The 26,326-nt window shown below is 43.8% G+C and overlaps 1 protein-coding gene across 2 annotated transcripts in view; it reads left to right on the top strand.

The window, feature by feature from the left end:
- Window positions 1-26,326, top strand: part of LOC119461044 (leucine-rich repeat serine/threonine-protein kinase 1-like) — a 66,866-nt gene that overhangs the window by 28,407 nt on the left and 12,133 nt on the right. The window contains exons 17-29 of one of the 2 annotated variants that reach the window (XM_049672529.1): window positions 170-299; window positions 775-869; window positions 1,993-2,115; window positions 5,039-5,220; window positions 6,630-6,857; window positions 8,561-8,692; window positions 13,080-13,489; window positions 17,653-17,803; window positions 19,518-19,631; window positions 21,829-22,173; window positions 22,977-23,225; window positions 24,378-24,500; window positions 25,176-25,371. In XM_049672529.1, the coding sequence (XP_049528486.1) occupies window positions 170-299; window positions 775-869; window positions 1,993-2,115; window positions 5,039-5,220; window positions 6,630-6,857; window positions 8,561-8,692; window positions 13,080-13,489; window positions 17,653-17,803; window positions 19,518-19,631; window positions 21,829-22,173; window positions 22,977-23,225; window positions 24,378-24,500; window positions 25,176-25,371 (2,478 nt within the window). The remainder of the gene's footprint in view (window positions 1-169; window positions 300-774; window positions 870-1,992; window positions 2,116-5,038; window positions 5,221-6,629; window positions 6,858-8,560; window positions 8,693-13,079; window positions 13,490-17,652; window positions 17,804-19,517; window positions 19,632-21,828; window positions 22,174-22,976; window positions 23,226-24,377; window positions 24,501-25,175; window positions 25,372-26,326) is intronic. The other variant, XM_049672530.1, reaches the window with a different exon arrangement.

The following is a 26,326-nucleotide window of genomic DNA, read 5'->3' on the forward strand; positions in this document are numbered from 1 at the left end:
AATTTATCAACAGGTGGAATCCTTGGAGCAAGTGGCCTCAGTTTTAGAGAGAGTCTAGTGTTAGTGGATCTGCATATATGGTGTCCAGCGCAAAATTCTGCCCCACTTTTACCACTTATTGTGTTGTTCACAGGCAGCTGCATTAGGCATTTGCTCTTCTTTAATGCAGGCAGCAAAGAGCGCCTTTTGGAGCAGCGCATCCCAGCCACCTACTTAGCCTTGGAAGACGTAGTGGGCAGCCTGGCTCTTGAGCGGCGGCTTCAGGGGAAGGAACCCGTTCTGCATGCTGAGCAGTACCGGTGCGTTTCTGGTTCTGGTGCATTCCTGCGAACACATTCACTTGCATGTTTTAACCAGTGCAGTTTGGTCAACATCTTTCTTTTTTTCAGCTTGCTCCCATTTTTTTATGGGGTAACCTTTTGATAAGCTTTTCTACGTTTTTCCAAGTCGCCCTATGATATCGTTCTTCATCCCATTGCTTCTCTTTAAAAAAAAAGAAAAACGTAAGAACAACCCATCACATATCATTAGTAATGTAAAGGGTCACTGTCCGCAATGTTTTTAGTTTTATTTAACTTCTGCATTGTGAACCTTGTGTAAACCTTTGATAAATTGTTGCATGCTTTTTTTTTTCTCTCTCAATTTAATAAAAGGTAATGTGCCTGTTGTTTTTATCTCTGCATACTGTGTGAATATCTGGAGGAAGGTGCACTCATTAAAGACCTTCATCATTCAGTTTCTTTAAAAAGGTGAGAAATTTTTTTGTTTGCGCAGGATGCTGGTGATGCACGAACTTCAGCAGAAGTTTGACTGCTGCTTTCGGGACATGGCAGAGCTTAACCAGGCCACTTCGTTCCTGCATGACAATGGTGGGTTTGGCATGCACTAGAGCTGTGATAGTTGCCAGAGTGCAGGTGTCGAGTAGGCTCTGACATGCAATTTATGCTTATCAAATCACTTAATGTTTTCACGCATGCACTGTTATACCCTGTTCATACAGGCACTTCAAGCAAGCTTGAGTTAGTTCATGTCGAACTCGACACGGCATATCAGTTCAGCAGAAATCTGCAATGTGGCGGAAGTTTGACAAAAGGGGAAATTGTCATCCATCTGACACTAGCACAGAGCTGTAAGGGAAGTCGAAAAAAAAAAAATTTTCCTTCTCCAGTGATCGAACTGAGGATCAGCTGCGAAGCTTTAATTCCAAGACGCCTGCGTGGGTTTCCTTTGTAGCTTTGTGATATGCTCGAGTGGATGACACTTTTTCCTTTCATATCAAATTCACTTCAGATTTAACACTGCAAAGCATCATTTTCAAGCCTGCGTGACCATGATTTTGAGTACTTGCTTACTCTTAATGCTTTGTCTATGCTTAAAGAGGTAGATGCAGATTGATTCACTAAGGAGCAAGAATGAACATCTGAACATCATTAGTGAACATCATTAAAAGGGTAGCTTTGTTAGTGTGTGGTTCCATTGCTTGAAAGATCAAATATGCTCTTAAACCCATATGATATGCATGAAAGTTAATGGCAACTAGATTTTCAGCTTAATTGGAAAAACAAATGGTTTCAGTTTTTACCACACCATATGAACATACGGTGCAGAAGCAGTGCTTGCAGTGTGTTAAGTTTGTTCACGTACATTTATTTCTGCCTCATCTTTCTTAAAGTGGACTTAGGATTCTTCCTGGATTACTGCACACTTTTTGTCCTTTATACTGGCAGCTCTGCTTATTTGCAGGCTGCATAATTACTTTGGCATCCGCATTTTGATGAGGGCCTCTCTTTGCCCACAAGCAAACATTGGCAGCCTACCAACCATTATCACGCTTCTCATGTCTAGTGAGAATCTTAAAAACTTCATGTGTCTTGCATCTATGTACATCTTACATCTTGTGCGTACTGTGTGTACTGTGTGTACTAAGTTGCGTACATTTTTCACTAAGTGCATCACAAGTGAGCATCTTAAAAACTGCATTGGCTCCTGCAGGTGTGCTTCTGCACTATGAAGATGCCACACTCAAGGACCTGTACTTCTTGGATCCACAGTGGCTTTGCGACGTGCTGGCCCACGTAGTCACTGTTCGCGAGATCAACCCTTTTGCACGCAATGGTGAGTAACAGTGTATTCGAGGTTATGTGTTATGAATGCTGCGTGACCACCACCAGCTTGGTAATATAGTTGCTGGTTGCCATCAACATGGCAATATGGTTGATTATCGGCCAACTTGGAACAATGCTGCACCAGCAGCTGTTCTGCCCTCAGATTGCTGCCAGCTGTAAAGCTTCTATTAAGATAATGTGGGATTCTGTGACAAATTATAGGTGCCAAAAATAAGAAGTGACTATGCAAACAGCAAGCTTGCTGCGAATTTGTTGTGATCACGATTATACAGTTAAAGCTCTATACAGGGTGTTTCAGCGAACACGACTTCAAAACGACAACAAAATGTCGTTTTATGCATTGAAGGGCAAAAGTAACTGGAACGCCATTGCATTTCTCCTCAAAGTTTGGGAATTAATATCTCGAAACTGGAGTCATCCTGAGAATTCGTTCCAAGTGGATCCGCCTTGCGAACTCCACGGATAGAATTTGTAAATTGCAATATGGGCCATAAGGTAATTAGTGAATTTTTGTTAATTAGTCGATTATACATTTACAATTTCTTGTGCAAGTAATGTCTGCTTCTTTGAGTGGCCCAGCTCATGACCTAGAATTGAACTATCTGCCACAGGCAACCTTTAGAAACTTTTGAAAGTGTCCACTGAAACACCTGGTATGACGAAGTCAGTAAAATCAGCAATTTGCTTCGTTATATCAAAATATTGTGTATTGAAATTACACCTTTTATGCAATTAAGTATAGTTGCTGACCGATTTTTATTCGATGGAAGGGGCTGCAATATTTCACCAATTATCGGGCAATCGAAAACTGCAAATTTGAATGAGAAAAAATCATTTTGTTGATTGGAGAGTTGGCAACGAAAGATACGGTTTTATGCCATATCGCTATATCTTCACATCGGTGGTATGAATAAGGCGAAGCCAGCCATGCTTTCACGTACACTTCGCCACCGTGGCTGATAGTGTCGACCACAGTGGGCGATGCTATCATGAAAAGCGCCGGCAGCGGGGAGCAAATGCTTCATCTACGCCTCGCTTCAACACGTCTCTGAAACTCGCGATTATAGCAACCTCCAGTAGTAAACGCCTGGGAAGACAGCGCACATGATGCCACGCCATCTTGGCACGCCCACTCTTTGCACAGGGCACATGCGCTCAGCCGCGCTTGCAATGTGCAGCCACAGCCACACTGGAAAAGGAGACTCGCGCCAACCTTCTCCCCACTTCCCCACCCCCTCCCCTCGCACGGTTGCCGTGAGCTCGCTCCCCTCCGCCTTTTTCCCCTTGCTTGTGCAGGAAGACACAAGCCGGCTCTCATCAAGTCACCATCCTTTTCGGCTCACCCTCGCACGCATCACCTTGTATACTTATACTAACCTATACTAACGAAATACTTATACTAACCATACATACTCTTCAGGATATGTAGAATGCTGATATCTACGTGAAATTGCAATATCTCTCGGCAGTAGTTGCGAAAGTACAAGGTTAGTATTTCACGGGATTGTGAAAAAAATGAGTTCAAGTGTCCTAATTTGTTTTGCATAGTTCCAGTAATTGTACCTGTTCTTTGGATGGATATCTGCACTTTGTGGTCTACAACGAGCTAAATAAGTTGCAGCATGATGCTTTTTTGTGAAAATTTTATACAGAAGAAATTACCTGCAAAAATCACTATATTTTGCCTTTGTGTAGGACATAACTCAAGAAATTTAGCAGCTAGACAAAAACATAACATATTCAAAATCTGCTTGAAGAACTCTATAATTGTCTCAATTTTCAAACCTCTAGTGCAAATAATCATATTTTTTTTCTTTTTTTTTCCTTTTCTCTTTTTTTGAGTAGCAGCAGCCATTACCTCATTATCAGCAAGCAGTTCAGATAAGCACTCTGGAAGGCACACCCCACATGTCCCAGGAGATTTGCCTGTATACATTCTTCCAATCAGTGGGCTAAGTGAAGATGTGTAGATGTTTATTTTACAGTCTGTCTTCACTGAATAGTTTGGTATTGTAGTGAATAAAGGTTGACAAATCAACCCCCACCACGGCTCAGTAGCTATGGCATTTGATTCTCTGGTTCGATTCTTCATCGTAGTGGCTGCATTCTGACAAGGCGGAATGCAATATTGCTCTCGTGTGTGGGCTTATGGACTCGGGTACATGTGAAAGAAGCAGGTCAAAATTAATCTGGATCTTTTCATTATAGCGTCTCTCAGGACCCCAGTGTTTTCTTGGGACATTAAACCCGAAGGGTCAGTAAATAAAGAGTGCTCAAACTGCAGGCTTATAGGTTACAGGAGATAGTTGGACGATCTGTTGCCACAAATGTTTGCATCTTATTTTTGAACTATAGTTTATATCTTTTAACAGCTTTGCTGATATAAAAAGTACTTCATTTGGAGTTGGGAGGTGACATTGATAAGGGAAGCACGAGAAAGTGTTCTATTTGGCCCATTGACATATTTTTTATTTGTTTTCTGAGAGTCATCACAAAGGGGAATAAACTACAGAAATTGGGCTCTCAAGGTATGTGCACAATGCATCCTGCAACTATAGCATCAAGCAAGGCTATTGCTATGCATGCTTCATGATGACCTATGTAACAGTGCTCTTAACAATAGTTTGAGGCATGTGAAACTATAATATATAGAGTCGGGATGTAATGGTTATGAAAGATGGAAGGAAAGGTGTTGTTCCTGTTCCTCTTCACCTATTCTGCAATTCCTTGATACAGTGTCATTGCAAGAGTGGTAATACAGAGAAAAAGTGTTCCTAAGGCATTCAACAAATACATCGCACAACTGTAATAATAAACAAGGGTTTACCTCTGCATGCTTTGTGGCAATAAGTTAAACTGCCTTCTTACAGATGTTTGAGAAGTGTTATTTATACAGGTGGCTACTTTTACAGGCATCATGCGTTTGGAGGACTTGCAGCACCTGTTTCGAAGCGCCGAAACACGGAGCTACTTGCTGAGCTTGCTGAACAAGTTTGAGGTGGCGTTGACGTGGGACGGCCGCAGCCTGCTCATTCCCTCCTTATTGCCTTCCGAGGAACTGCTTCGGTGTGGCTTGCCAGGAGCCGATGTCCGAGTAAGTCGTGCTTCTGCATCTTGTCAGGGTGAAGGTCCCTCGAAGTGGCAACGCAGGCTAACCTGATTTTTATTTCTTTCTCACTCACCTAGAATGAGAGTGTTGTTAGGCTTGAACTTCTGTTTACACTCTTCTATGTACTGTCAGCGTCCAATGAAACTTGAACAGCGGAGTGTGGGGCGCAAGCATAAGTGAATGTTTAGTGTGCGCCGTCCAGTCATCACCATTAACAGGCGCGCACATGCGGTTTGGGCGCTACGCGATCCCCCCCGTAGTGAGATATTTTCGCTTCTGTTCTGGTTTCTATATTTCAAAGGGAGAAAATAAAGCTAAAAGAAAACAGAAGCTAAAATATTCCAGTTTACAGAGATTCATTGCACGGTTTGCCGATAGCACTTATGGTTTCGGTGAACCGTGCGACGATACTCGCTGTAAACTGCAGTATTTTAGCTTCTGCAATATTTTAGAAATGCGAACAGCAGTGCACGTGGTGCGGTTTGCACTGTCATCATTACAGATACATTCGCTCGTGCGGTTTGCCGCTTGTGCACCACATTCATTCTTTCAATCGGCAAATTTGTGCAGCGTGGTATCGCTGGCAGCCGCAACAGTCGCTGGCGTGGGCGTGCTGAACGCATTTGGCCGTTTGACTTCCAAACGAGCGCACTGCAGCCAAACCAGATGTGCGCGTCTGTCAGTGGTGATGAATGGACAGCGTGCACTATATCTGCACTTATGCTTGGGCCACGCGCTCTACTGCTCAAGTTTCATTTCACGTTGATAGTACATGTGCCTGTGCCCTGGCAAGCTTTGTTAGGCTATCTATCTGTAACAGTGGCTTGTCGCAGGCTAAAGGCAGCTATCTGTTTCTAAGCATGTTTTGTAACGAAAGACCGAAAAACCTGTATCCAGACATACATAGAGTATGCTTTATTTTATACCTGGCCCTCTCGACATCTCCTGATTCCCTAACCCCATTAGCTGTTGTAGGTTGGTGAGCCTTTCACATTTTAATATAGTAGTAGTAGTAGCAGTAATATCTTATTTCTTTCTTGTTTACGTACACTAGAGAAGGGAGAGAAGGAAAAGACACTTTATGTGCCTGTCAAAGGCTTCTGCACCTATAGTTCTCAACAGCTACACATCACTTATACAAAACACACGTGATGCTTCGTAGAACAACATGAAAGATAACAAAGTGAATAAAAAAGAGCTAGTAATAATGTACACTTTTTATAAAGTACTAAAGTAAGGCCTTATCATCTTCATTTCAGTCTCCTCCTTGTATTTCCACCATTTGTGCATCAGTTTATGGCAGTTGCACCAGAATAGCACAAAGCGCCATGCCTTTTTTTTTTCTATAGCACTCGTGCTGTGTTGCTGGCAAGGACCAGTTGACTGCAGAGCAGTGTGCCGTGTTGCAGGTGCCCGTGCGGTCCCGTGGCTGGGGCCTCCGCTCCGCAATGAGTCGAGGGAACTCAGCTGGCGCTGGGCAGACACCAGGAAGTGGCGGATGCACTCTGCGGGTGCTGCCTGCGAGCCGTGAACAGCCCACTGTGCAGCGGCTCGTGCTGTTGTCATACCTGCCCAGTGGCTTCTGGGCACGCCTTATCACTCGCCTACTGGCTGATGACCAGGTACCACTCTGGAGAATTTTGCGTGTGTGTGTGTGCATGTGTGTGCGTGTCCCTTCTGCGCCAAAAAACCACTCATGGCCCAGTTAGGCTGGTGCTCACTTTATGGCTGCAAAATCAGTGGTTTGGTCCTGGTAGTAAAGACCTTTCTTACTGCATTAGCAAGTATAGATGGGCAGAAAAATACTGTGAGACCAGAAAAAGAAAACATAAATGTTATTGTCTCGGCTTGCATCGCTATGTAAAGCAGGTTTAAATCAATTTAATTAGTTTAAATGGGACCAACGCCAGAAATAGGTTAAAAAATAAAATACAGTTAAACCTCAATACATATAACAAAGTTCGTAAAAGCAGCAATTTGCTTCATTATATTGAAATTCCACCTTTTATGTGAATAAGTACAGTCGCTGATGGATTTTTCCTACATGGAAGTGGTTGCAAAAGTTTCCAAATTATCAGGCAGTCAGAAAAAGCAAATTTCAGTGAGAAAAAAATCATATTGTTGAATTTCAGATTCAGTGACGAAATATATGGTTTCATGTCACGTTGACGATATCTTCACATCAGCGGTACAAAGCGAAGCTAGCCACACTTTCGCCTTGAGAAGGACGATGCTATAATGAAAACGCTGGCAGTGGCAAGCGAAAGCTTGGTCTGCTTCTCACTTCAACGCGTCTCCGAAACTCGAGATTACACAACCTCCAGTACTAAATGCGCGAGAAGACAGCGCGCATCTCAACACTCTTTGCACATGTGGTAGATTACCTCTAAAACAGGGTGCGTGAACTGCATACGCCCTCAGCCGCTCTAGAAAAGGAGATGCACTGCACCTACCTGCCCCCCACTTCCTCCCCTCCTCCCCTGCTTTAGTGTGCACCAGATCGCATTACTGCAAGCGCACTTTTCTCAGTCCTTTCATCTTGCTCAGGCAGGAAGACAGCGCTCATCAACCGCAACCAAGGCAGCAGCTTCAGGAAAAGAGTAATTTTTTTTTTTTGACGCAGCAGCTAACACTGTATTCAAAGAAACCTCTTGTATTCTAGCATTGTGTTTTGTTCATATTAATCGCTACGTTTTACTTACTTCCGATGTACCACATTTGCTTTTGTACCACTCCCCTCTATAATGCCACTGGCCCTGAGGGTATTATAAATAAATAAATAAATAAATAAAATTTAATAATTGATCGGCGACGAAAATTTTCTTGACTCGAATTACAGTCTGTGAGCTTTCATTCTTGGCTCTCAAGTCTTGAAACTCCTGTTGGAACTCCTGTATGCTAATACTTGTGTCTGTATAAAGTAACATAGAATTTAATGTGATGGTCGAAAAGTCTGTTGTTTAATGACATCTTATATTTTGCCAGCGCAGCCTCCGGCAAACTTGTGTAACACACGTGAGTTTCATGTTGAGGTTGAAAGAGGTTGACATCTCGAAATAAGTGGACACTAGGTTTTCGATTCATCTTTCTGTCTAACTCATACATGCGCACAGCTGCATTCACATACAGGTATTTTAAATTATCAACTGCAGCACAAAATTGCTTTCTTTTCATCATACTTTTTCACGCTGTATAATTGAACTGCTCCTGCAATTTAAGGCACTTCAACACCCCCCACTATGTTTGTAGTTTCTGTGACTGTTGGCATCTTTCATAGCTCCGATGTCTTTGTTATGCCTTTCTAACCTAGTTGTGCTGAAAATAGGTGGTGGAAGCACTCCGTGGCTACTTAGCCCCACCTCGCGGCTGGGAGAAGGATCCAGGTCTTGCTGCTGCACTGTCGCAGCGCGCTGAGTGGCTCTGCTGGCAGACGGGGCTTGAACTACGACATGCACAGGTACGTAGCTTGAAATGGCATCTATGCTATGTGGCATCTATGCTATTGTGGTCGTGCATCAACTGGTAGTTTTCGCATCGCAAGGTGCAAATGAATTGCGATGGCTGTGTTTTTCTGTTGTCACTATTCATCTTTGTATTTCACTGAAGCTACCTGTTGGTATTGTTACAACTTGGAAAACAAAAAAATATGTCATACAGGGTTCTCCGCAGAAACTTTTGAGAGGTGGACATTTGAGGACGAAGAAAAGGGGGGGGGGGGCACAGTCACAAACTGAAAAATGACAACACATCGGACATTCAATGCGATCACATAGCACAACAATACAAGATACTTTATTTCTGCAAATGCAGCTTACGGGGGTGCCATTCTGAACACTTGTTAAAATCCGCCATATTGTTGAAAACTCAAGGTCACCTCATTTGGTTGAGAGCAGGCTCTCGGGCTGCTTGAACCGAGTGGTTCAAGACACGCATTGTTGTTTTTGCTGCTTCAGCAAGCTTACGTTTGCTCACCCGGCCTGAGTCAGCAACTTCTTCGAGCAGGGCATTTTGGTGGGAAGTTTTGACACACCCACTCCGCGAGAATCGTTGTAGCACTAAACGCTGACGCACGTTGCGCTGGTGGAACCTGAGTAATCTGAGATGCACATTGTCATTTTCCTATTGTGTCGTTTTCCTATTGTTTTCCTAAACATGACGCTCACTTCGCACTGCCTGCAGCAGGGAAAGGTGCCATGTTTGGGTTATCGCCTATTAAAAGCGTGCAGTACGCTTCCAACAGTACTACGCCCCGCGTGCTGTGAAGCAGAGAGGTGAAGATGCTTATCGCAACAGAGTTGGCAGCGATAGCTGGGAATGCAGCATGCAGCAACCTGAGAGAAGTTTTGCTGATACCGAAATAGCAAACTGAATCGTGCCAGTGTTTTGTACATGCCACGGGCAAGGTAGTATTGCGAGGAAGCTGCTGCGGCGGCTGGCTACTGTTCTTGATCATGTGCGCCTTGCGCCATTTCTTGTTTACATGGGGTTTAGTGGCCGTAAAACATATCATATGATCGCAGTTTGGCAATGTACTGAACGTTGGTGCCAAAAGGTCATGTTTTCCAGAAACGTATTGACCGGTAAAAAAGAAGCGTAACTGTATTGAGTCATTTTTTGTGTTCTCGATTGCAAACGTTGGCGCCGGGAAATAGTATGTAATGGGATTGTATCAACAAGATTCTACTGTATACCTGTTTTTATTTTTTTGCTTTTTTTTACTTGCCTGGTCAAAATATTTAATAAATGCGTTGCTTTTCTTACAGCTTGTTCATCGTAAGTACAGCTGGTTAATAGTGTTTGATATACACAACACAGTTTAGCTCAATACAGTTAAAGAGTTCACATGTTGCTAAAAGTTGTACATACAAAAGCTGAATGTGGAATACTGAATGCCAAGAATTTTAACTGGTGCTCACAGAAATACAAGAAATGCACATGGACTTTCACCGAAAAGCTCACATTATTTTCTTCTTCAGTTGATGAGCACAGCAGTATGTCGTGTATGACTGGCCATGAAAGTTTACAGGACATGGGTTCTGTGGCAAATGTGAATTCTGCTATGTTAAGGCACGCCACGTCCAACTTGATGAATCAGTGTGCAGTTCACAAAGGCTACTACACACTGAAACTGAATTCGAGAGGCTATGTACCAAGGCGTCACGAATTCATCTTTATCATAAATATTGTTTGCAGTTCACTAGTAGGGCTGATTGTACTTCATTAACAGTGCAAATCGCACATAAAATTTGCCATCCAAGTTCAAGTGCCTTGTGTGTTTGGAGCAACAACATTTCAAAATTAAGTCATGTTTACTGCTGTCTTATTAGTGAGCGCAAGTACTACCTGTAAATAAATGCTAGTAAGCTGTTAATTATATTTAAAGGGACACTAAAGGCAAATACTAAGTTAAGCTAAAGTGATGGATTAGTGCTAGGGTATCGCTAAGCCATCAATATTATCACGAACAGAGCCTTAGTATTCGAGAAATCGAGGTAAATGCAAGACACGATTAGAGACTCCCCCGCGACATTCAAGTACTTGCCCGATGACGAAGGCACTCCTCATTTAAATTCTGTCACTTGTGCTCAGCCGCTTGTTATAAAAACATTATTGTATTGTATTGTAAGACGAAAAAAAATTCTACTTGACCAGTTTCATTTCATTTTTAGAAAAAAAGAACTCATTGACATTACACTGTTGACAACGACGCGGGCGGTCGTAACGTTTCGTTTTCGCTCGACTCTGCGCCGCCTGCGCTTTCGCGTTTCAGTAGTTCTGTTATCGCGCAGTGCTGCACTGGTTTTGCTGGCTCGCGAAACTCGCACAAACTGCAAGTAGCAGAGAATTCCAGTTTCATGTGATGTCGCGGGATGCCCGAATGGTCCACGCGACTTGACCAAAAGCAGCGGCAGCGGCGCATCGTACCATCGTCTGTTGGGCGCCATTTTACTCACCGACGGCAGCAAAGGGAGGGCGGTGATGGCGTATGCAATGTCATCACTCCCTGGTTGGCGTGGCGGGAGATTTGAATTGCCATAAAGGTATTCGAACCCTTCAGATGCAATTTTCTCGTAAACTAAGTCTTTTCTTTGTACGAAACAAGCATTGTGAGGTTTCTGGAATGGTATTTAAACACTCCACGCCGGCTTAGTATTTGCCTTTAGTGTCCCTTTAACATCCCCGCTCCTTTTTGTCGCCTATGAGTAGTGAGAACTAACAAAGGAGTTGCTGCGTCACGAACCTAGACTTGCTGCTGCTGTCGCTTCATGCCTTGCCATTTGCGATGTGCGGCGAAGTCCACTCACAAACCATTGCATGAAATCATGAGTTGTCTTTTTCTTCAGTTGCTGAGATGGTGCATGGTGGAGGGCAGTGCTTTGGACAAAAATCACAATAATGATTGCCCTACTGTGCCTATTATCCAGGCTGTTTTGTTTAGTCGCTGACAGGCAACAAAACCAGTCTACATTGTTGCAGCAGCCTGCCTATGCTTATACAATCGTGCTTAAAATTTTTTTTTACCCATATGAAGCATCAAGCAGAAATTCCAGGGGATGTCGAACAATGTGGACCAAGAAAAATGCTAAATTATAGCGAAATATCGGTGCAACAAAGCAAGCAGTAAGCTTAAATTTTTTCTAATGTAAAGTGATGTCTAAAACACGGTAGCCATGAAGCGTCTCTGGCTCCGCAATCACTTGCAGCACATGCAGGCTGCAGAAGCATAGCCCCCAAGATCTGTTTCTGTTAAGGCTGGGCTACATGGAGTGAAAAACCGGTGTCAAAGTGATGAACTTCGCCTGGCAGCAAATGCCCGACCCTTGGGGTCTAAAAATTTGATGCTTACCACCGATCCGGCTCAATTAGAAAAACTTTCCTTCGCCACCAGAAGCAGCGAGCGTGCCTCAAGTGCTGCTCGCCAGGCATCGCGACGAGCAATCTCCCTCCGACTTCCGGCGGCTGGTTGTGAGTCGCCGCAAGTTATGTTTTTCTTTTTTCCCTAATACCACCAGCGAAGCGTCCTTCATGCGGCGGAGTGCCTTGAGTGCTTGAGTGCCTTGGGGGGAAAATGGGACGAGAGATTATAGTTAGAGGCCGACTGTGCCTGGTTTCCAGGGTGTTTGCATCTGTGTGGCCCAGACGGAGCATGGAATGGCTGGTGGCATCGAGAACGAGACCCGCTGACAGGCCCACGTCAGGCCAAATTTTGATAATGCTATCCTCTCCGGCTGCAGTACTAGAAGCCACGACCACCACTGCACAGTCACTTGCAGGCTTGCACATGAAACAGGAGGCACACACCGCACATAAGCACTATACAGGCTATACATGTACTGCAGTACACTTTACACGCACTAGAGAGGCTAGAAGCCTCTTTACGTGCATCAGGCTCCAAGCTCGTGCCACTGCACAACGTAGTCAGACGGCGCAATGCCAGCCCACTAAAGTGCTTGCAGCTCAATAGAATATGTAGAAATCATTTGTAAACGCATCTATGAAACCTTTTTTTCTTAAATTGCTTAGCTATTAACAACAGATAATAGAATGAAAACTCTTTTTATCATTTTTGTTGTAGAAGAACACGTTTATCGAGTCTGGCAACATTATCAGCAAGGCGACGAATGTGCAGCGGTGGACGCCTCTTTTTCACTCCATGTAACCACGCCAACGAACAATCGGTGTCTTTCCGCTGTGTCTATTTCAGCCGCGCGGAGTTCGCCCTGAAAGTTCGCTTGATGTAGCCTGACCTTTACTCAGAGGGAACCGTGGCTGGGGCATGGACATGTACACCACCTATAAGAACGAATGTCACTGTACTGTATAAATAAACCTTTCGCCTGCAGGCTGTAGTCCTGCGCCTGCGTGAAGTGGTGTCTGGTGGTGCACAATGCGACCTGCTTGGCGCACGTCCACGTGTACGCCTGGAAGGCCACTGGAATCCTGTGGAAACTCAAGGTGCAGTTGCCCTTTTGCTGGAGCTTCCGCTGGAGCGTCGGCAGTGGGGCCCCGTGCAGCTGCTTCCGCGCATGGAGAGCGCAACCCAGCTGCTTGCCCTGGCTGCTGACCATGTCGACACTCTACTCGAAGACTGGTACCCGGCTCTGGGCACCCGCTTTGTGCACACTTCCCAGGGGCGCTTCCTGGTCACCCGTCTGGTACCGTGTCCTTCGTGTGCCACCGGACAGGGCTGCAGCATGGCCCCTTCTTCTGGACCACCTTCTCGTGCGAGTACCGACAGTGGTGTTGTTGACAGGTAGAGTGGAGCTCCTAAACTGGTAAGTCAACAGCATGGAAAAAAGACAGTAGGAGCAACAGAATGCACATATAAAACACATGCAGGCGCCTGTGTTTGTCTTTTATATGTGACTGTGTTTGTGTGTTTTATATGTGCCTCCTCTTACTCCTGTCATCTTTTTTTCATGCTGTTGACGTATCTATTAGAGCAATTAACCAAGTATAGTAGACTTACAAAAATGTGACTCATGTTAATTCGATTTTTCGGTTAATTCAATCCCAACTGAAGGACCCAGCATGCGCCTATGCATTTCTGTGGGCCCACACTTTCGTTACTTCGATCTTAAAATTGGCCTTTGCTGGATAATTGGAACTTGACCAGTCAGCAAGCACGCGCCTGACCCCTATGGTGATTCCATTAACGCCCTCTTTAATGACAGTGTCTGTCTTGGTGGAGCTTAGGGGACAGTGAATGCGCTGAACATACATTATCTCCAGCCAAAAACGCCTATTTTCGACCTGCCTTGAGAAGATTTTCAAGCATTAACCATAGCTAACATTGTCTGATTACTGTACTTACTCAATTGTAAGGCTCACATTTTGATTTTTCCCAAACAATTGAGCTGGAAATTGCTTTCACGGTGCAATCAGATCCAAAACCAAAACCACCTTCACGGTGTTCGTATGCTATATAGCATAACACAAATGTATTGCAGTGAAGCTGACTTTAGAAAACCGGCTGCTATTGTGCGGCACATATTAGACCTTTGCTCATTTTTCTTGCAAAAAGTAGACAAAGTAGACATCTGTCTACTTTGTTTAGGGGCCTTAATGTCATTTCTGCATTAGTTTTCTACTTTGGACACATTGAAAGTGGGTGTGTGGTTGATTCAGGGGTGTGTTAGAATCAGGCAAGTACTGCCAAATGAATCTGCAGTTTGTTTTGACATTTTTTCTGAATCTTCTTTAATTTGACGAGCCGGATAATTTGATCAGTTTCGTCGATCCCGTCAGGGTAGAATTAACTGAAGTTGACTGTACAGTAGAACCTTGTATTGGAAAAAACTGAGAAAAAAACATCCTAACCGGAAAAATGTACGACCAAAGTCACTAAAAAATTTGGCAGACTCAGCTGTAGTTGACGTCTACGTAATGCAAAGCGTTTGAGAATCGTTGCAGCATGAGACGGTAGATGTGTGCTGAGCTGGTGGGGCGAGCCGAGCGGCCCGAGACACGCGTTGTCATTTTTGCGGCTTCAGCCAAGCTTGCATTCGTGCTCCTCGAATTTGGCTTTGGCCAGCAGCTTTATTGAATGGGACATTTTGGTGAGAAGTTTCAAGGTGCCCACTCGGTAAGAATCGTTGCCGCACGAGAGGCCGATGCATGTGAAGCTGGTGGTGCTCAAGTGGCCTGAGATGCACTTTGTCGTTTTCCTATTACATAGTGTTGACGGCACTGGAAAACCAAACGGTAATCGAGCTGGCGGGCTATGCCGGAATACGATGCCACCTGCAGCAGAGAACAGTGGCACCTTTGTGTTATCGCCTATGAAAAGTGTGCAGCACGCTTCCAACAATACTATGCCACAACATGTGCTGTGAAATAGACAGATGAACATGCTTATCACAATAGGGTTGGCGGCATTAGCTGTGAATGCGACATGCAACGACCCGTGAAGAGATTTGCTGGTACCGGAAGAGGAAATTGAGTGCGTGTCGGCATTTTCAAGCAACACAGATGGGCGAGTGCTGCAGAAAGCTGCCTTAGCGGCTGCCCACTGCTCTCGATCTCACGTGCCTCACACCTTTCCTTGTTCACATGGGATCTAGCGACCAGAAAACGTATGATACGATGGCACTTTTGCAATGCACTGAACATTGGTGCCAAAATATTGGGTTTTCCGAGAATGTATTGACTGATAAAAAAGAAGCGTAAGTGGCGTAAGTGTATTGGGTCATTTTTTGTGTTGTCAATCACAAACTGTTGGCACAGGGAAATCGTGCGAAACAGGATCATATCACAAGGTTCTGCTCTATCTCACTCTGGGTTCTCAGGAATCTGAGGTCACCGTGGGCTGCATTTGAAGTTCCTGCAAGCATACAAATTGATTCATGCACACTTTCCTCTGTTTTCACACCACTTGTTTATCTCTATGGTGAGCGGCACGTGTGTTTTACTTTTTGCAAGAAGATATGCATATTGGCAGAAATTCTAAGTATTGGCCTAGGCAACATAGAGCTGAAACTTTCTAGAAGCACAGCAACCAATTTGAGATTGGTTCTTACTGTTCTAAGGGGCAACAGATTGGCTCTCTGCTCAAAGGAAACCAGATGTGCCCTTCACATTAATATAGGGACTATTTGTGCTTCATTCCCACACGATAAACGTTGTGTGTAACAATGTTAGTGATTCACTGTGAATATTCGCTGAAGGGCACTTACATGGATAAGCAAGAGCACAAGTTAAAGGGAGCTCCAGTGCACTTTCTGAAAGCTGTTGTGGTTCTCCAATATCTATGAGAATTCTTGAGACAGGGGTCTCCTCTTCACAGATTGCATCGAAATGCACTCGAGGTGTGTCGCTTTGGTGAACCATCACTAGCAGATGTGGTGAAACTAGTGGTTTGGTATATACTAGATGTCAGTATTATTTTCAGGTGTGGATTGACAGATTGAGCAGCATAAATGTCGCAGTGTGTGGTAATGGCTGTTACTGTAATGATGCATCACAATGGATGTTTTTTCAGCACAAATGTGAAATAGCTTACAAACGAGAATGATCTAATTGACCAATTATTATTTCCAGATTATAATTCCTTAACACACTAACCACAATGAGCAACAGAGGACAAAGTAAGGGTGTTCCTAAAGCCAACATTTCGACTAGGGAGCTTGTCTTTGTCAGGGCCTCCAGAGATATCCCTTATTTCACCGCAGTTGATCACCTGAAGTATTCATCTTCCTGTCTTGTTTTAGTTTCAACCACAATGAGGTTCTTGTCTGGTGACTTGCCTGGAAGCACATGAGCCGAGCACCATTTCATTACAGAGGTCATACAATGGTGCTCAGCTCATGTTGTGGGGCAGTCATTTCACTGGTATACCTCGCAACAGTTCCTAGTGTAGAGTCACCTGCTTCCATGCATGTCAGTAGTGTAAATACATACACAGATAAAGTATAGACAAGACGACACTTTAATTTGCACACCTCTTCTAATAGCTATGTTTCACCAACTACCCCAACAAGAAGTACTCCTGCAGTTTAACATGGCTGGAATGACTGTTAAAGTTTTTTGCAGTCAGAAAGCTTAAATGAGCCTATTTGGGTCCCCTGCCAGACAGTCCCAATCACTCCATAATAAATACAGCCAATACGGAATGTGTGATCTTGATGCTTCTTGAAACGCTATGCATTAACCTGTGTCGTGGACGAGTCTTAGTCGGTTACAATTTCTTTTGCAATTAATGCCCAGGACGAGTCTGTCTCGTCCACGTGTTTGGGCGCTCTTTCTAACTGCCAGTAACGGGCCGGGCTGGTCCAATCCATTTTGACATTCTGATGAGATCCCTGGTTGCTAGGATGCCTACAGACTCCCTTCATCTATGTTTGTCTGGTAGAGATGTTAAAAATGGTGGCTGCCAGTTGTGTGTTGCCGCGTCCATCGTGAGAGCACGGCTTTCATTTGATTGAGTCATCAAGCTCCAAAGATGATTTGCTTCTGCATGAAAGCACTGACAGTGATTGCAGTGTTTTCTGTGCTATAGACACATCCAGTGACTCCGATGTCGCTGACTATGACGATAGTTTTGATACGGCATAGCGGTGAACGAAATTAGATTGACGGAACCGTCCGCCAGCACCTCATCGTTCTAAATTTGTGCCTTTCCAGACACAAGTTGTGAATTTACTGCCCCCATGCCATATATATTTCAAATCTGAAAAAAAAAAAATTGCTATCCAGATGTGCAGTAAATAAAAATGTCAATTTCTGAATAAATTTTGTATTTTTTCCCGGCACTTAAAGGGTTAAGTGAATGCATCCACTTACTACTTATTCATCAACCTAAAGAACTGTGGTGGTAACTGAAAAAAAAAACATTTACCAGTCTTAGTCAGCAGTCCTAACGTTTTGCGACACTGTGCTCTCGGTGTTGATAAGAGACTTGTGTGGACCTTCACGCAGCCGCCCTGCATCAGCTGAGGGACTGGAGGAAGCGATCACTGGCCCATACGCCTTCTTGGTGGAAGAATGCATTCTTGCAGCCAATGAGCGAGGTGCTGTCACCTGCCCAATCCACGGAGACTTGCGTTTGGCACAGTTAGCACCTGACACGGTGTGTATCTGTGAATCTTGACTGCCTACTTCCGATATAGGCTCTAGGAGTGTTTGACTGTGCCAACTGTATGGCTCTGTTAAGGTGCATTCCTTTCTGTAATGCATTGAAAATAATGGCTGACATCACCAAATGCACCGGTGAGTTGGAGTTGAGGAAATCATTAAAAAAGCAGTGAATGCATATATTCATTTTTCTATCTCACATAAAATTTTTGCTGTGTTTACAAGGGTATTGCAAAAGTCCTATTCACACATTATTGGTGTATTCAAGAGCCATGTATAATACATCAATTTTGTCCGCTTCAGGTGTACTATTAGATGCAATTTACAAAATTGTGAATTGTGATAAAATATTATATTGTTGAGTTACAGAGTTGGTAAACTTCATAGTTTCTGTTTACTGAAAGTTTTCTATTTTCAACAAATTGTATTAAAACATCGACGACCTAAATCAAAAATCCACTTCCATCATTCACCAGAGTCTAACTTTTTATTTTAAATGCAACAAACGTCATCAAGTTTGGTGTAGTGGTTGGCAAGAAAAGGTGATTTCTCCTTTCCATGTATTTAGATAGAAGCCCCAATGCTAAAGCTTCCTCTTAATTAAGTGGAAAAGTCAAGCAAGAATTTTGGATTATTTGGATATTTTGGGCTTTCCGTAGATCAGAGAAAGTGGTCGCAAATGGCTGATTAGAGGATGTTCCTAAAGGGACACTAAAGAGAAAAATTATTTGAGCTGTGTTGGTAAATTGCTATGCCACAATACCAAAAAAGGCCACTCCTACCGTGTGAAGGCACTTGGTAAGCCAGAAAAGATGCAAAAACAAAAGACAGGTGGCGACGCCACCTTGAAGTTCCCACACGAGCTTGCCATGACGTCACGGATTTTGATGCCATCTGCTTGGGCCTAGTTAAGCATTTATCGGTAAAGATGGGCATTGTATTTTTAAAAAGCCAAAGAGTGAACACAGAAAGTTTCAAGGCCTTTTACTGAACTACAATGGCCAAAATGTGAAAAATGCATTGCAATTCATGACGTCACACTAACGTACCACCCCTGCGGTCTAGGCGCGAAATTCAAAAATCATATTTCTCTTCAAACAATCAATCTATTAACATGAAATCAACAAAAATAGAGTTCTTGAACAATACTTCATCAATCTAAACTGATTTATTGTTTCACTTTAGTGTCCCTTTAATGAATGAATAGTTAGAACATGGCCATGTTTGGTATGCAGGCTATTGTTTATGCTGAAATCGCTCAGCAAACCAAGTCATTGTGTACGTGACTGAGTAGTGTGTATGTGCACAATTGTTATGGTTGTATACTTTCTGACCCTTACTGGCTGTTTGTATAAAAAGCCATAATTCAATTTAAGCCATACTTTATTTGACTTCAGATAATTCAAATATCTGTGATCCCTTGGAGTTTAGTTTGAATTTATGTGAGTCAGCCAATTACTTAGTGATTTATTATGCCTTTAGTTGAAGCATTTATTCCCATCGGCGTGCCTCATCAAAAATTCAGTGCATATGACTAGAGGATCTTGTAGACAGTATCACTGACAAGAACGACGAAAGACAAGGTGGATTAATGCAGCAATGTGTTTGAGCGCCATCTGTGTAGTTAAGTTGAAGATGTTCTGTTTGTTCATAATTATGTCCAGCATATTGTTCTAAGTGTTGTCCTTGTATGTGTCTTCTGTTTGCAGGTTTTTCTAGACCTAGGTGAGCGCTACCTTGTGCAGCCGGACCAGATACGGCGGGGCCGCATGCTAGGCCGAGGTGCCTTTGGCTTTGTGTTCAAGGCAACTATGAAGCAGAGGGTAAGAGCATGCAAGAATAGACCGTTCAACTACTAGTTGGCTTGTCGTCACAAAACTGCTGTGCTCAAAGACAAAGGGAGGTATGCGTGTTCACTGTGTGTGTGTGTACTTTCTGCCCTTGGTTTCGAGTACGGCGGTTTTGTATGACAAGGCTGTGCCCAACTTCCTTGTTAATGAATCATGGATAACTTTACGAATAATGAACTACAAATCTGCCCGACTGTAGGACGAAGCTACCAAGGAAACCCATGCAGGTCTCTCACAAACAGGTACCTGTATGGGTTTCATGAGCCTTCTTCCACCTTGCAGGCTTCCGTAGAACTGATTTGCCATAATTTTATTGTAGCTTGATAATTTGAATTTGGTTGTTAGTCTACAAGAGCTGCTTGAAGGGTAGTGAACCTACATCTGAGGAAACTGAATTGAGGGAACAGCACTTATCTAGTCACCATTCACAGTGATCCACTTGTAGGTGTGTTCCGGTGCTACCCACCTATGGTGAAGAAAAGAAGCAGTTGTGGAAGCTCGGAAGGGACGATGAGGCATGTTGTCTTCTACATACAACTGTATTCGCATAGGCAGGGCTAAATCGTTAAATAGCTGATTTTCATCTTGGACACTATACTGATGCATACTCCTTCGCACAGGCAGTTTTGATAACTGACAGTGCCCAGGCATGAGAAAGGAAAGAGATAGAACCTCGAGGTTCGGGAAGAAAAAAAGTGTTCACAGCTTGCTGTGGTGACTAGTGGCTGTGGTATTCCAGCACTGAGTGTGCAGTGCAGGTTTGATTCCTGAATATAGTGGCTGTGTTATTACGGTGCACAAAACAAAAAATGCACATGCGCTTATGTTAATGAATCCTATATAATCAAAACTAATTTGGAGCCCTTCTACTACAGCATCTTTCACAGCCCAGATGTTACTTTGAGATGTTAAACTCAATCAATCAGTCAATCAATTTATTTATTTATTTATTTGTCCATACTGTGAGCCTTTTTCGGGCTGTTACAGGCTGGGAAATACAATCTTATAACAAAACAGTGGCATGCGCAAAAATAATTGATCAATAATTATCTGTTAACATAACAATTGCATACAAGGCATTATAACTACGAGGCATATATACACTTACGATTAGTAAAACAACATTTCCAAATTTCTTTCAAAGGAAACCACAGATTCAACATTTTCAAAAACCTCGGAATTAAGTTTGTTCCAGTCAATAATTGTTTTAACCAAAAAAGAATGCTTAAAGGCATCAACTCTGGAGGAATAAGGCATGAAAGCATAGCTGTGATTAATCCTTGGTGATATTCTGCCAGGAGGTCGCAAGTACAGTCTGGGATCCACGTTTAGGCTTCGCGTTTGTAATTGGAACACAAATTTTAATCTAGCAACCTCCGGCACTCAGCAAGTGTCGGATGGTTAGCCCTATCAAGTCACTCTGTAACTGATTGCTTTCTATTGTAGCAGGGAAAGAGAAACCTGGCAGCAAGGCGCTGTACTTTTTCTAGTTTATTAATGAGGTATTGCTGGTATGGGTCCCAGACTATACTTGCGTACTCTAGACTAGGGCGAACAATTGCCCGGTATGCACTTAGTTTTACATCAGAACTGGCAAACTTCAATTTCCTTTTTAATAAGCTGAGCTTTCGCTGTGCGGATCCACAAGTGATCGCCACATGACCGATCCATTTTAGATCATGTGTTATGGTTATTCCAAGATATTTCATTTCTTTGGTATGTAATCAATCAATCAATCAATCAAAAGTGGTCATAGTCACATGTTTGTGCATCATGGTTTTGTACCTCTGTAACAATATTGTACAAAAGTTTCAGCCCTTGCATCGCATTAATCTATCAACAGATAGTAGAGACATGTTACAAACAGCTAAGATGAGATTTCACTCAGTCTATAAGGTTAGGTGGTCTTAGCAACAACTTGTTTGACAGCTTCCAAAAAGCATAAATCTACATACTGATACTGAAAGTTGTAGAATTTTTGGATATGTCTGTTTATAACTTTTCTTTTTCTAATGTCTTGCATTAAGCGCAAAAAGGTTCCTGGCCCAGCACACGCTCCTGGATTACTTATGTCAGGAATGTGCGGTTCATTTCAAGATTTTAGTGTCATTATTTTCTTTCTGTTCGAGTAAATGTTCACTGCATCACTCCTTTTCGTCGCCTCTGCTAGGGCTCGGGAAAGTTCACGGAGGTTGCCATGAAGATGCTCCAACCAGTAGAGCCCGGCTATGGGGCACGGCCATCGGACACAGTTGCCTACAAGGCTGCTCGTGCCCAGTGGCAGCGGGAACCTCTGCAGTATGCCTGCAAGGCGTACTGCACAGCTCGGCAGGAGCTGAGCATCCTGCTGAGTGTGCGCCATCCGCATGTGGTGGCGCTACGTGGGGTCTGTCCACGGCCGCTGGCACTCGTGCTGCAGCTGGCTCCGCGCGGAGCGTTGGATGCCCTCCTTGCCGACTTCCGGCGCTCGGGAGCACACCTGCCTTCTGGTGCACTTCAGAGGGTTCTGCTGCAGGTGAGGAAATAAAGTAGGATTCCACAATAGTAGTGCCTTTGTGTCCTCTGCTTTCTTGTGTCGTGAAATTTTAACCCGCCGCAGTACCTCAGGGGCTATGGCAGTCTGCTGCCTGTGCATAAGGTCGCGGGCTCAATTTCTAGCTGTATTGGTCATATTTTAAAGGGGGTGAAATGTGAAAATGCTCATGTACTTAGATTTAAGAGTATGTTAAAAGAGCCTTAGGGCAGTCAAAATTAATCCGGAGCCCCTTACAATGGCATCTCTCATGGCCCCAGTGTCGCTTTTGGGTGCTAAGCTCGACAAATCAATCAACCAAATATTCAATTAATCAACCAGTCATACAACTTTGTGTGAAATGCAACACCAGCTCACTCAATCACCATCCGTGTGACTTATGAAAATCTAAGAAGGGTACTCATAGCAGCCATCAGTCATGTCTTTCTAAACACGCTGGCTCTCATGAGGTCACCATCGCTAAGCAGCATTGTGTTGTGCTTGGTCAGTACTTGCGAGGGGGACCGCCTGGGGGCACTGACTGCCAGCTACTTGTCTTCTGCTGTGGAATAGTTCAGGTTTAGGATAACTCTCTCACTGTTACAGTGTTTCTACTTTCCCTCGACCCTTGACAAGATCTTAGCTTTAATCTTGGCAAAAAGTCCAAGAAGCGATCCCTTAGCAAGCACTGTATTTCACACTCGCGGAGTTGTGACCGTACGTATTTAAGACATTTTGCAATGTACTTAATTATGTTTTTTTGCCTCTTCAGATGAGCTATATTTTTGCATTGCCCGTCATTGCAGGTGGCACGCGCCCTGGAATATCTTCACCAGCAGCACATAATATACCGAGACCTAAAGTCTGAGAATGTGCTGGTGTGGGCGCTGCCGCTGCCCGGGGAACCAGATGGGGGCCCTGTGCAGGTGCGTCTCGCCGACTACGGCATCAGCCGGGCTGCCCTGCCCACGGGTACCAAGGGTTTTGGTGGCACTGAGGGATTCATGGCCCCCGAGATCATGCGGCACAATGGCGAGGAGGAGTACACAGAAAAGGCAGGACATGCTTTGTCATCTCTTGCTTATTGCAACTAACAAGTCAGGCCTTGCATGCGAAAGTAGTGCAATATGCAGAAGTCCATGTCACAAGCACCATTCCTGGGTCAGTGTAATGTAACTATTCTTTTTGCTCAGTTTTATTCCTTGCTTATCATCCACCTGCCAACAACGTACAATCCAGGTGATAACATAGGCGGTACACCACTCGGACCTACTGATCAAGAGCACAATGGAAAAGAACTGTAATATAATCGTTACATTATCCCGGCCCTATGTTCGTCAGCCATCTTTGTGTTTTTTTTCATGCTTTAGTAGTCACAAACCTACACTAACTTGTCCACCTTTCCGTTTCTTCTATATTTTTGGGGGTATTTAACTCTTCTCTGGTCGAATTTGAGGGTTTTACGTGCCAAAACCGCAATTCGATCATGAGGCACGCTGTAATGGGGGACTCTGGATTAATTTTGACCACCAGGGGATCTTTAACGTGCCTTCCAGTGCACTGGGACATGAGCGTTTTTGCATTTCGCCCCCATTGAAATGCAACTGCCGCAGCTGGGATTTGATCCCGCGACCTCGTGCTTAGCAGCACCACACCATAGTCGCTAAGCCACCGCAGCAGGTAACTCTTCTTTGCTCATCCCTGGCTCGAAGCGGTGTAGCAGGTATTGAACAGAATTGAAGTCAGTCACCCAGGTTATCGAACGAAACAGGAGTGTCACCAGGTTATTTAGAAGGTAGTCATGAAGTTGTCATATGGTCATCTCAAATTTACAGAAACAGTATACTGTGCAGCTCTCATCATTATCAACTTCGCCATACCACCCTCCTTCCTCTTCACATCCTGTCTCTGTTGCACCCCATAACTCCTTCCCCAGTGTGGAGTAGCAGGCCAGAGGCACTTCACTTGGGCCAACCTCTCCACTTTTCTGCCATTAAAGTTCCTCTCTTTCTCTATCTATCACTCTCTCTCTACTATGAAATGCATAAGGAGTTATGAAGGTCTGTACTGCGAGTTCATGCAGGACTGTGTTTCTTTTTCTATACCGGTACCTAAGTCAGGTGTACGCACTTCAAACAAGTGATGAGCATTATGTTTTTAACACTGTGAGCAGCTTTCTGATGATTACCCTTACTGCTTTTGCGCAGGTTGACTGCTTCTCCTACGGCATGTTTATGTATGAACTGCTGACACTGCGACTGCCCTTTGAAGGCCAGGACTGCGTTAAGGACCACATCCTGGATGGAGGACGACCTGTGCTCACACGCAGAGTGCGTACAACATGCTGTTCTTTTTGCTTAGACCACCTCTTAGAGAGCCAACCAGTTATGCTTCAGAGATCAAAGTCTGCCATTTATGGGAGGCGCACCATGAAATCTTTCTTTCTGATAGGGGACATTGGATGAACGGTATTGCAAGTGCCAGTTAGGAAGTAAACCAGAATTTCACCCTTGCCTTTTATCCCATAGTCTCACAACGATATGTGACCAATTAATGTCATTTGTGTTATTGCATGGCATAGTGTGGTTTGTTTGTAGCCACTCAAAATTTTTAATAATCTTGCTTGTTTATTTGTTAGTAATATGCTACAATTGAACCCAGTTTCACACTCAGCTATAAAACTCCACAACCATTGAACTATCATAGAGTTCTGGTTGATTCATAAATTGAAAACTGAACTAGCCAAAAATGACTAGGATGCGTTGTTGCATTTCCAAGTTTGCCTTTTGTAACAGTAGCATTATTTGAGGCTCGGAAATGTACGTTTGGTACTATACCATGCTTACAAACATACTACAGGAGAGACTGCACATTGCATTCTCATCTAATTACACATTGCAGGTGGTGTACACATTGCACCCATAGGTTCACTTTACTTGGGTAACTGAAGTAATCTTTCTGGTCTTTGTTTTAAGTCATGTGGGTTGTAAACTCCTGTATTGCAGGAAGCACTGAGTTACCCAGGGTATCTGCTGGACCTCATGGTGTGCTGTTGGGCTCAGCAGCCACGTGATCGACCATCAGCAAGCCAGCTTGTGTCCATTGTCAGTGCTGCAGAGTTCGGACAGCTTTTGGACGTTGTCTCCCTCCCAGGATCACAGCCCCTGCTTGCAGCAGTCTCATTCACGTCCGGCACCGAGGGTCAGTGGTTGTACTGCATGGTGCACTTTGTTGGTTCCTTTATCAGCTGTACATGCAATGAGATAAGACATGGAGATACCGCTTGATTTACTTTTGCTGTGTCTCATTTATCCGCACTGCACGTTGGACTCCTTGGTGTTTTGATCTCACAAAAACGTAAACACAAGGGGATAGGCATGCAAGATAGACAGAACAGGCATTCACTACTAGCAACTGAATTTCTTTGACCATCCACCATAGTGGCTCAGTGGCTGTGACATTCTGCTGCTGACCACAAAGTCTTGGGTTCAATTCTTGGCTGCCGCAGCCGCGTCCTGATGGGGACAGAATGCAACAACACTTGTGTATACTTTGCTTAGAACCCAGGTGGTCAAGCTCTGGTGTTGCTTCATAATGTTGAACCCCATGACTTATAACCTTGTCACACAGTCAAATTTAGTGGCACCTTGAGTGAGTGCACTTTGCCGCAGCAAGTGTCACTTTGGCGGCATGTTGCTACATGGGAAGGGAAAGTGTCATTTGAAACTGATGGCTGTGTTGATGTGTAAATCAGTAGGCACATTATATATTTGTTATTTTGGGCAGTGGTTGCAAAGTAATACTGCATTATAGTTAAAAATGATATTTAGCATGAAATTTAGTGCAAGTAATGTATTACAGCCACGTTAATATGATTAGTTGTCACGAGCCAAGGCAAGACAGCATTGAAACGAAGGCGAGCAGAGAAAGAAATGCGGCTTCCATTGTAGATAACACGGGGGGACACTTATAACATTCTAAATCACAAAAAAAAGTGTTTTCACGATTAGTGCCAGCCCTTCATTAAGTAATTCTTTATTTATTTTTGAAGCACTGCCATCCAGGCTACGCACCTCGACGCATCATAGTGAGTTGGACGAATGCACTCGCAGGCGATTGCATTTTACAAGTGTCACTTATACATTTCCTCCTGTGC

Source organism: Dermacentor silvarum, chromosome 8, assembly GCF_013339745.2.
Source record: "Dermacentor silvarum isolate Dsil-2018 chromosome 8, BIME_Dsil_1.4, whole genome shotgun sequence".
NCBI lineage: Eukaryota > Metazoa > Arthropoda > Arachnida > Ixodida > Ixodidae > Dermacentor > Dermacentor silvarum.